The 11,076-nt window shown below is 45.5% G+C and overlaps 1 protein-coding gene across 2 annotated transcripts in view; it reads right to left on the bottom strand.

Moving 5' to 3' along the window:
• The window catches only part of TEK (TEK receptor tyrosine kinase), a 99,503-nt gene that overhangs the window by 5,184 nt on the left and 83,243 nt on the right, over nucleotides 1-11,076 (bottom strand). For both annotated transcript variants that reach the window (XM_069574156.1, XM_069574157.1), the window contains exons 16-20: nucleotides 8,936-9,046; nucleotides 6,557-6,747; nucleotides 5,915-6,028; nucleotides 1,657-1,727; nucleotides 335-375 (exon numbers count right to left, since the gene is read on the bottom strand). In XM_069574156.1, the coding sequence (XP_069430257.1) occupies nucleotides 335-375; nucleotides 1,657-1,727; nucleotides 5,915-6,028; nucleotides 6,557-6,747; nucleotides 8,936-9,046 (528 nt within the window). The remainder of the gene's footprint in view (nucleotides 1-334; nucleotides 376-1,656; nucleotides 1,728-5,914; nucleotides 6,029-6,556; nucleotides 6,748-8,935; nucleotides 9,047-11,076) is intronic.

The raw sequence follows: 11,076 nt of genomic DNA, 5'->3' as shown, positions 1-11,076 counted from the left end.
GTGACTTTTCATAGCAACACAATATACTGTCTTAAAGTTGCAGAAGAAAACGTATGACAGCTTTATGACATCTGTGCACACGTGGAGACAACTTAGAATGAAGTTCTTGGCCACCAGGTCATCAGTGTTAAATGTGACATTAGACACTGGGCTTTCATAAAGAGAGCCATGGGGATAAACACACTCATGCAGGAAACCTGCAAGGTTCTTTTCCCAAGTGGCATCTGTCGGCACCGAACGCAAGTGTTACCCATGAAACTAGATGGTGAGGAGCACGGGGGGGCCCCGCTCCCTTTGCCCATGCTTCACCTGGTAGGTGGACAAGGATACTCACCTAAGCTAACAATCTCCCATAGTAACACGCCATAGGACCATCTGCAGAAGGGATGAAAGAGAAAACTAATCAGCACACGCGTTGGCCAGTCAACGTTCTGCCCCCAGAGCTGGGGCGACTGACTCTAGGTAGGTCAGAAGAGGGAAAGTCCCATGTCTTTTTCCTAGGATTGGGTCTTGCACAGAGCGCGCGTCTATCTCCCCTTTGGCCAATGGAAGGATTGTAACAGGGGAACACTGTTAACACTGGCAGAGCCCCCACTTGCTCTAGGTAGAGGATGCAGGCTGACACTACAGAAAGCAAGGGGTTCTAGGCCAGATAGATTTGCATCAGATCTCATCTCTGCCACCGGGTACTCATGTGACATGGGACAAATGAATAGAACTGCTGAGGCCTCTGACTGTATTCTTCCAAAAGTGAGGACACCCATCTCTGCCTCATGCAGAGATGACATGAGATAACATAAAGGCACACAGTGAGAACACAGTCATTGCCTGACCTCTCCCCATCCCCAGGCATAACAGCTCTCCCCCCAACCCCCCACCCCCCGAATAAATCAACTCAACCCTCTGGGCCTGTTCTTCCTCCTGAAAATAGGGAATGTGGGCAAGAGGGCTCAGGTCTCAATCGCAAACCGTCCTCCCCTGCCACCAGCCTGAGACTCGTCACACAGGCTGCAGGCGGAGATGGGCCCCACCGACTGCCTTCTGTGGGCTTCCCAGGTGGCACTAGTGGTAAAGAACCTGCCTGCCAGTGCAGGAGACATAGGAGTTGTGAGTTCAATCCCTGGGTCGGGAAGATCCCCTGGAGCAGGGCATGGCAATCCACTCCAGTACTCTTGCCTAGAGAATTCCATGGACAGAGCAGCCTGGCGGGCTGTAGCCCGTCGGGTTGCACAGAGTCGGACACGACTGAAGTGACTTAGCATGTGTGACTGTCTTCTGTCCCTGCCACCTCCGACCCCCAGCAGCTACTCTGGGCCACCTCCTCAGATCTAGGTCCTTGTGCCGAAGTCAGTCTGGGCAATGGAGTCACAGGAAGACCAGGATGCCTTTGACTCCTCAGGAAATAAAGAGTTAACCACTTGAAGTCACTCCCCGACATGCAGAAATAAACCCAAAGCCTGCCGTCGGGAAATCATTTCCTCTGTGGCTTCGTTCATTCTGTTAATTTATTTCCTGGGCTTAGTGATTAGCTTTATTCCACAGAGGGATGCAATATTCCTGGTTCTCTTCAAAACTTTTGTCAAATGGATATTTTTCTGGGTAAAAACAAACAAACAAACAAACAAACAACCCCTCAGCAGTGAGAGGCTTACTCACACGTCACTGTTGGTCGTATACACGCTGTAATTTAGTGACTCGATCGCCATCCAGCGCACGGGGAGTCTTCCCTGGAGAATACAATGAAAGAGGCTGCTTAGGCTCAACAGGGGCCCCTTCCCAAGGCTTGCTGGTGGCCTGAAGCTGGGGGGAGCTCACCCCAGTTCTCAGGGAGGTCCCCAGACAGAAGGCATGGCAGAGTCAGGGGAAATTTTTGCATGTCCCACCCACAAGTCTGCTTTTAAGTTCAAAGCCCCGCAAATTATGTAAGCCCCACTTACCTCAAGGGGTCACTACCACAGCTTCATGTAAAGAAAAATAATGTGTGTGTGTATGTGTGTCCTTTCAGTGGTCATGCAATTATTCACTTCGTGGCTGTCAGAGGTTTGAAAAGAGAGATGGGCATAGGAACCGAGGATTAGGCTATAATGTGGGAAAGGCTGAGGTGGTGGGAGGAGACCAAATGCCTGGAGGAGAGGCTGGAAGGGTTTCCAGGGGAGGGGACACACGAGTTCAGTTCTAGAAGATGTGTAGGTACCCCCAGGTGGATGGGGAAGGAAAGAGCATTTCAGACCAAAGGGCAGAGGGTGGATGTGGGTCAGCGAGGAGGTGGTGACTTCTACCAGTGCAGACCAGGGAAGTCCCTCACGTCTACATGCTGTGTTCTCTTCAACATCTGCTCCCTTCTATGTCCTCGCCTCCATCCCCCACCTGGCACTCTCTCTTCTCCTTCACACTAGGGGATGGGAAGAGTTGTCTGCATTTCCTGTTTGGTCCTTGCTCTCATTTACTCCCGCTTGCTGGCCTCTGACCCCGTATTTCCTAGTTATTCATTTCCATGCGCCCTTTTCCATTCTTTGTGTGACTGCTTTGATCTGTCCACCTCTGTCTGTCCCTGCTGCCGTCATCTTGGTTCAGGCCACCACCATCTCCACCTGCCTGCTGACAACCACCTCTCCGCCCATCTCCCCGCCTCTGGTTCCACTCCCTAATGACCTGTTCTCCGTACCACAATCACTCTAAATGGCAAACCCAAACATGTGGTTCCTGTCCTTAAAATTCTGTAATATCACTCTTGTTACAACATCCCCATTCCTTAGCTGAATCCCCAAAAGCTGGCATCCAGAGCTTTCAAGACCTTATCCCCACTTCCTCCTGCAGCCTTGAGTTTTAACTCTTCCTCTTTTTTGCATCACCCTCTAGCCATATTCTTATTTCCCCAAAGTTCCGTGCTTTCCTCTGCCTCTCAGCTCTTATATATACACTGCATCCACCAGGTCCTGCACTTCATTCTCACGTCTCCAGGATCTATGTCACATTTACTGGAAAGCTTCACTGTGCTTCCTCTGAGCGCCGGAGGGACCTGCACTTTCCTCCTGCTCAGCCTTATCCACCGTTACAATTGTTTGTTATGTGTCTCTGAGCTCTTTGAGGGAGAACACTCTGTCTTAATATTATCCCCAAGCCCAGCACAAGCGTGAAACATTGTAGTAATGAATAAATCCACGCTGAGGGGATCAATAGATTAATCAATGGTAGTAAAACCCCAAATCACTTAAGTACATCATTTTGCAACACTTCCAGTACTAGAATCGCCCTGGGAGGAAGTAAAAAACTAATGCAGGATGCCCTCTCCACAATAACTGAATCAAAATATCTAAGTGGTAGGACTTAGCATCTGTCTTTTAAAAAGTTTCCCAGAGAATCTAGGTGCAATAGGAATCGAGAATCTCTGACTTCCATAGTAAGCCAGAGAAAGTAGCCACTCTGCCCTCTGTTGGTAGTGTGCTACATTGCGCCCTCCTTGCTGGGAGCTTGCTTCTCTCCAATCCCTTCTCTTTTCTTCCCCTACCTTCACCATGTCCTTTCCCCGCCCAGACACCATGCTGCTACTGAACGCTTTGCCCTTCCACTGGGAGATACACTAAAGCCCTAACGAGTGCTCCACCCCTCTAAGCATTTCCCTAACTCCATAAGATACAGAAATCCCTGACCTTTATGAAATGTCAAGCAAACCAACCTTAGCCTCGGGGTACTGAGGCAAGTAACCAAATTAAACGGGTAGGATTATGGGGCTAAACTGTGCTAACCTCTCCTCCTCATCCCCACAGGGGTTCCCAGGAGGCACTAGTAGTAACGAACCCACCTGCCAGTGCAGGAGCCATAAGAGACAGGGGTTCAACCCCTGGGTCGGGAAGATCCCCTGGAGGAGGAAATGGCCACTCACTCCAGCTTTCTTGCCTGGAAAACCCCATGGACAGAGGAGCCTGGCGGGCCACAATCCATACGATCACAAAGAGTTAGACACGGCTAAAGTGACTTAGCATGCATGTGGCCCTCCCTCCTCACGGCATCCCATCCCCAAAGTGCCAGAGTGAAGGAAGGCGAGAGATGCTGCGGTGGAAATAAGAGGCTCCCACGTGGCCCAGGAGGAATGCGGAGAGCTGGAGCATATGGGTGAGTGGTGTGTCCTGCCTCTGTAAGACCAGCCCAGCCACTCACCAGAGAAAGGTCTGCTTTGAGAGGGGCGAATCTGAAAAGTTTAGGGAAAAAACGGTTGCCTGGCAACCAACCTTCAGGGAGTCACTGGAGACTTCCTGAGGTGCTGATGTCAATAAGTATCAAGGACCAGGGGCATGGTACTCTCTAAGAACCAAAGGAGGCCCACTTCAAACCCTCATCAAAAAAAGGGAGTGGAAAGTTCCAAAATGATTAAGTTCACTGTGATCATAACTATGGAAAAGACTGTATGCTTGTGGAAGGAAAAGAGTAAAAATAAAATAAATTGTGTCAAGGTTGTGAACTGTGGATCATTTCCTCTTGAAAGCATTCTTGAATATTGTTTTTGTGTTATCTTGTCAGTAATTGAAATAAGTATATTTAAAAGAAAGGAAACCTGAGCTTGAGGATAAATGCAGAAGCCTGAGCCTTGCTAGGAGGCAATTTGATATCTACAAAAGTAAAAAGACTCTCTGTATGTATATGTTACAAGAACTGGAGTCATCCCAAGAAAGCTGAGCCCGGGTAATGCTGGGAGAGCCATGCCATCAGAGAGACCTACCCAACACGTGCAAAGACTATAGGATGCGTCAGCCCCAACACCCTGCACTGCCCAACTGCAGGGAAAGCAGAGGGTGGTGGCATGTTGAAAGCCCAGCACTAATGTCCAGGGATGTGGCATTTCCAGCTTTATGATTCCAGGTGGACAACAAGAGCAGAGTGAGGCTCCCCTGGGATCTTTTATTTGAAGGTAAAATTTGGCTACCTGGGAGGCTAGGTATCATTCGGTGAAAGTGGATTTGGTGGGGGCTTGACGAACGAGCAAGCTATGGTTTTTTCAGTGGTCATGTATGGATGTGAGAGTTGGACTATAAAGAAAGCTGAGGGCCTAAGAATTGATGTTTTTGAACTGTGGTGTTGGAGAAGACTCTTGAGAGTCCCTTGGACTGCAAGGAGATCCAACCAGTTCATCCTAACGGAATCAGTCCTGAATATTGATTGGAAGGACTGATGCTGAAGCTGAAACTCCAATACTTTGGCCACTTGCTGCAAAGAAGTGACTCATTGGAAAAGACCCTGATGCTGGGAAAGATTGAAGGCAGGAAGAGAAGGGGACGACAGAGGGTGAGATGATTGGATGGCATCACCGACTCAAAGGACATGAATTTGAGTAAACTATGGGAGCTGGTGATGGACAGGGAGGCCTGGTGTGCTGCCATCCATGGGGTTGCAAAGAGTCGGACACGACAGAGCGACTGAACTGACGAATGAGCAGAGAACATTCAGAAAAGAGGGAACTCTTATACGAGCATTTACAACTTACGAGTTTCTTTCTAGAGCATCCTTGTGACTTAGGAAACCTTGTTGATTCACTTCCTTAATGTTTTAGAAAGTAGGTTAAACGTCCCCCCCTCCATGTTTGCTGTGTAAAAGGGGACTGTGGGAGCTCCCCAGAAGATTCTGAACGAGACCAGACTTGGAGGTCTGTGCTGGATACGGACCCCAGCCCCTCCAGCACGAGGCTTGCATGTTCAACAACTTCACCACATGTGACAGAGCCTTCTTCACTTGTAAATGCAGACCCTCTAGACATTTTAGGTATCAAAACTGAGAAAGAAAGTTTGCTGGGCTGAGGCATTATGAAATGGCAGAAAAGGCCAGAGGCCTCCGTCAGCACAGAAGGATGGAATTCTAAGAGAAGCAACCTCAGGAGAGGGAGGGGTGCCCCCGAAAGGGTCTCATCAACGTCTGAACTTACCATCGTCTTTTTCACATACACTTCTTGACCTCGGGATAATCCAAAATCTGCTATCTTGGCTACGTAGTTTTCACCAACTAAAATGTTCCTGGCAGCTAGGTCCCTGTGAATAAACTGAAATTTAAAAAAAAAAGGTCATGTATTTTCAGCATCATATTTGCTTTTTCACTTCATTTTGTTTGCACAAAGAACAGGAGCTTTGGGAAATCTAGAGGATAGTATGAAAAAGTGTTTTTAAAAAGCTACCAGAATCCAGTTCCCTTCTAGTTCCTCTTCTAAATGCTCAGCCAAATGACCCACAGGTCTTTGGAGGAGCATTTCAGGAAGAAGCACCAGGTCATGCACTATTCCAATTACCATGAAAGGCCTCTGCTATGTGTGCTGTGTGGAGTTACTTGAAGCTAATATGAGTGAAAGCACCTCACCCAAATACATATGAAGAGATTCACTAGATAAACATACCATTAGCATGGAGCATGAACTTCTATATAAAGAGATAGAATATTAACAAACAGAATACAATTAGGGAGAGTTTGAGAAGGAATTAAGGAAGAGAGGTGAACTGGGAAAAAAAAATCTAAACTCTGATATCAGAGAGAAGTTTGGAAGAAAGATGCTCAAAGCAAGGTTCGCAGAACAAACCTGTTTTTGGCTCAGGTAGTCCATACCCCGGGCCACATCTGCTGCGAAATGGAGAAGCTGCTGGGAGGAGAGCGTGGAGGCAGTGCTGTTGGCGATGGCAAACGCGGGGTCCGTCTCTAGCACTCGGCTCTTTCGCAGGAAGTCCAGGAGGTTGCCATGGGGCGCATACTCAATGGCCAGGTACAGGTAGCCTGTGGGGCGAGGGAGGAAGCCTCACTTTATCAGTAGCCCTAAACCTCGGTGGTATCTCTGAGATGTGCTTTGGTCCTCGGGGACTGCTTACAAAATTCCATTTTATCTTAAAATAACACATCTAGTGGTACCAATACAGGTAATGCTGGGGACAGGAGGAAAACAAGTGACATCATTCCTGCAAAAGGGGGCCATGCCTGCCCTTAGGGTTCCCCTCTCCACTCCTACCAAACAGCAGGCTTCCTGAATGCTTCACCTACTGGGTAACACCAGTAGAATGAAATCAAAACACCTGGTTCCAGATGACCTAGGATAGCTAGTCCACATCACCCTTTATTTTTTATTCTATATTGACTGAGAACCTAATATGAGCCAGACATGTTATTCCAGTATGAATCCAGCTTCTCCTGAGGTTATTTTTTTTTTTAAACAAACAAACAAGTGATTAAATACCCAAAGCAGAAGGACCCACACTAGGTAACTTTCTCTCTCCTGACCTCTGCTCCTTCCTAAAATCCAGACTAAGTTGTTAGATTGCTGAGTGCATCACTGGTCAGCAAAATCTAGTGCCGGGGATTGCAATTTTGCTGACAGAAGCCAGAAATGTCAACCTTTTAGGAAAAAAAATAAAATTTTTCCTAGAGCAAAGCATGGTTCATTGTCTTAGTTTTATTCCAAATAGTTTCCTCCCTTTTCTTTTTTATAATGAGATGTAATCTGCTTTGATAGCAATTATTCATCTTTGGAGCCAAAATGAAAGTATAGTGCTCTAAGTGAATTATTTGGTATATACTTTTTATGTCAAATGAATCTAAACTTCAAAGATATTCTAAGAAAGTGAAATTCTCAAAAAAAAAAAAAAAAGCAAGCTTCTAGCACTGAATCCTGTTGTACTATAAGGAAAGATATACCTCAATTCTGGTATGAAGGTATTTTCTCACTTTACTGAACAATACAACTTAAAAAATCAACCAATTATGTGACAATAGAGCAAACTTTTAAAAGACATATAGTCTGTCACTATAAGTGTTTTTTTGGAACATTCATTCACTGCTGCCCCATGCTGATTATTGTTCTCAGGAAATAGCTCAAAACTAAGTGTCATTACTTCATTCTGACATTATCTGGCTCTTAGAATTACACCCTTATTGGATCACAGAATGATATATTGTTTGAAGTACCAGTATTTTTAGTTTAATAAATTGAGGAAAAGGAAGTAGTCTCTTTTCCCTTGTTGGTATTTGTGCTGCAAAGTCAACAAGAGGTTGTAAAGTTTGCAAATAATTACCATGTGGAGCTTTTGCGTTGGAGTAAATTTTTCCATGGGAAATTAAGAGTAAGCATGGATTTAGAGCTGCAAACCCAGGTAGCATGCAGAGGTAAACCCATAGATTTCTTATTACCTACTCATTCACAGCTAACTCGACACATTACAATAGGAAATACTCAATAAACATTTGAATTAATACTATAATTTGAACTTAAGAGTATGTGTGACATAGGATAGTTGTAAAGAAAGCTTCAGTGTAATTGTACAGGGGATTGTTTTGGATAAAAACAAAGTACTATTAGATATAGGCTTACTATTATTTTTTTAACCTAAGTATCACCAGTCCTTTCACATTACAGTAGATTATTGGCATTCACAGATTTAACATTTGGAGTATTGGCTTCTTGGGTTTGGGGGGAAAATGAAAAGTCAACTAAGAAGAACCAACGTACTTCACTTTCCTGGTGCAGAGTGCAGCCTCCATCCACCTAGTCGTGACTGAGAAAACCTCTGGATTAGCAAAGATGGGAGCATGTAGGAGCTGTGGGTATCTTTGGGCATTACTAATTGAGCTGTATCAGAAGCCAAAAGACTCTCCCTTGGGACTCACCTTCAAAAACATTCCACATCTCAGCACAGTCTATTCACGGGGCCAGACATTCAGACTGAAATTGCAGCTTAAAAAGTAGGTAACCCACTCCAGTGTTCTTGCCTGGAGAATCCCAGGGATGGAGGAGCCCAATGGGCTGCCATCTGTGGGGTTGCACAGAGTCGGACATGACTGAAGCGACTTAGCAGTAGCAGCAGCAGCAATCTTAGATGACTTATCTTTCCTAACTTCAATATGGAATGTGCCTAATTTTCTTTCTTATTTAAAAAAAAAATCTGGCAGGAGAAACAGGAAAAGAGCATCTTACCACGATGTTCACACGCTCCCAAGAGATTGATGATGTTTGGGTGGTGTCCAAGTTTACAAAGAACTTCCAGTTCTCCAGCAAAGTCCCTGTGGTCATCTTTGGAAGCGTATTCTGGGAAGAAAGTCAAGAGTCGTGACCGCTTTCTGTGATGCCTCGTCAGAAACAACTGTACCCCCTGATCCCCATCACCTTCAACTACACTCAGCTGTCATTGGGTCTGGAAAATGTTAGAGAAATCAAAGAGATGGCTCTAGCACAGGGGCTTGGCTGTCCACATTTTGGGCCAATGCTTCTTATGGTTGGGGGCTGTCCTGTGGCAAGGAGGATGTTTAGCTACTCCCCTGACCTGACCTACTAGTTACCAGTAGCACAACCAAAAATGTACGCAGATCACCAAGTGTCCCCCCTGGAAGCCAAATCACCTCTGTTTGAGAATCACTGCTGAAGCCCTCAAATATCCAGAGAAATGGTCTGGTTGAGATGGAGCTGCGTCCATTCTCAGACCCCAGCTTTCCAGAGACAAATACGCCAAGGAATAACACCAAAATTTTAGTGAAACATTGCCAGTAGTGAACATACCTTACTTTATTATAATAATTTTACTTTGCTTTTTACATAAACCAGAATAGAACACTGTGCTCAGTTGTGTTCAACTGTTTGGGACGCCATGGACTATAGCCCACCAGGCTTCTCTGTCCATGGGATTTTCCAGGCATGAATACTGGAGTGCGTTGCCATGTCCTTCCCCAGGGGATCTTGCTGATGAAGGGATCAAACCTAGGTCTCCTGCACTTCAGGTGGATTCTTTACCAACTGAGTCACCAGGGAAGCCCACATAAGACTTGCTGAAAAAACTCAAATCTCAATGGCATTTTTATAGAAGTCGCTTCGTAGTCAGGAAACAGTTGCGTTTCTTTCTGTTCCTGTCATTCCGTCTCTCCATTAGCACTTTGATCAGAGACAGAACCACCAATCAGGCTGAAGAGAAAACTCTTTGGCTGATGTGCAACTGGTTGGTCAGCCTTGAGTTGGTGACAGTATGCTATGATTGCTTTTTGAAGAAATAACATTGGGGGAAAGAGTGAGAGAGAGCTGGTAGCCATGTGCATGCCTGACCATGCTTGAAAATTATGGGAAGGTTTCATATGGGCTAAGGGGACCCATGAGGCTGACAGGTAACAATTCCAAGTCTAGTACCTGTTTATACCACAGGAGCCTAAGGGTCAGCCTCAGGAACATTTTAGAAGCAAAGCTCCTTGTAACAGGTTGTTGCTTCACATCAGTAAGTGCCCTCTTTGCATGCATGACTTTCCCTGCAAAACTTTCTGCCCTGGTGCGCTGTTAAGTTATTCTACCTCTTTACATGGACAGGAGATGGACAATCAGCTCAGGTAAGATCCCAATCAGCATAAAAACGGATGCTACAAAGTTCTACACTCTCTCTCCTCTCACCATTTTTACTGCTTCCTAAAACTGCTGTGACTAAAGTCGGAAAAGGAAAAGGAATTTCTGGATTCTAGTAGGGTTTGTTTGGGTGTGTGTCTCTGTGTGTGTTTTGAAACATTACTGTCTCTAAGCGTAAATAATACTGTGTTTATTTTGTTTTGTTCATTTCCTGACATGTGTTTTCTAGCAATGCAGAAAGCAGTGATGGCTTAATAAGATTTAGGGTTAATTGTCATCTTAGGCTTAATATTGCAGTCAAGAAGAAGGAAAACCCATCAGCAGCCTTAGCAAGTCCTTATTATGGAGCTGCCCAATAAAAGTGGCAATTATATTGCCGGCTCTAATATATCACTTGCCAAGCCTGTGTGCTGTAAAAACAACAGTGCAGCTTCACAGTCAAGTCATCTGTAAACTGCCATTTCACACGCAACAGAAGACAGCTAGTATTTCCAGGGGACATGTCAATCTGCTTTCTCAGAAGATCGTATTCAATGAGGGGGCCCTAAGCAGTCTTGAACACAACTGGGAAAGATCTAGTTTTGTGACTATAGATCAATGGTTTCTACGCTTGAGTGTATAGAAGGCCGCTGAGCAAGTTTAGGGACCCCAATTTTTCCCTGCATCACCCCAGAAATTTGAATAGATTAGAACCTTGAGGAGGAAAAATTCAAGTAGATGCATTTCTAACTATTTCC

The sequence above is a fragment of the Ovis canadensis genome, chromosome 2 (genome assembly GCF_042477335.2).
Source record: "Ovis canadensis isolate MfBH-ARS-UI-01 breed Bighorn chromosome 2, ARS-UI_OviCan_v2, whole genome shotgun sequence".
Taxonomy (NCBI): domain Eukaryota; kingdom Metazoa; phylum Chordata; class Mammalia; order Artiodactyla; family Bovidae; genus Ovis; species Ovis canadensis.
The sequence above is the reverse complement of the archived record's forward strand: the minus strand, read 5'-3'. Positions and strand labels throughout refer to the sequence as shown.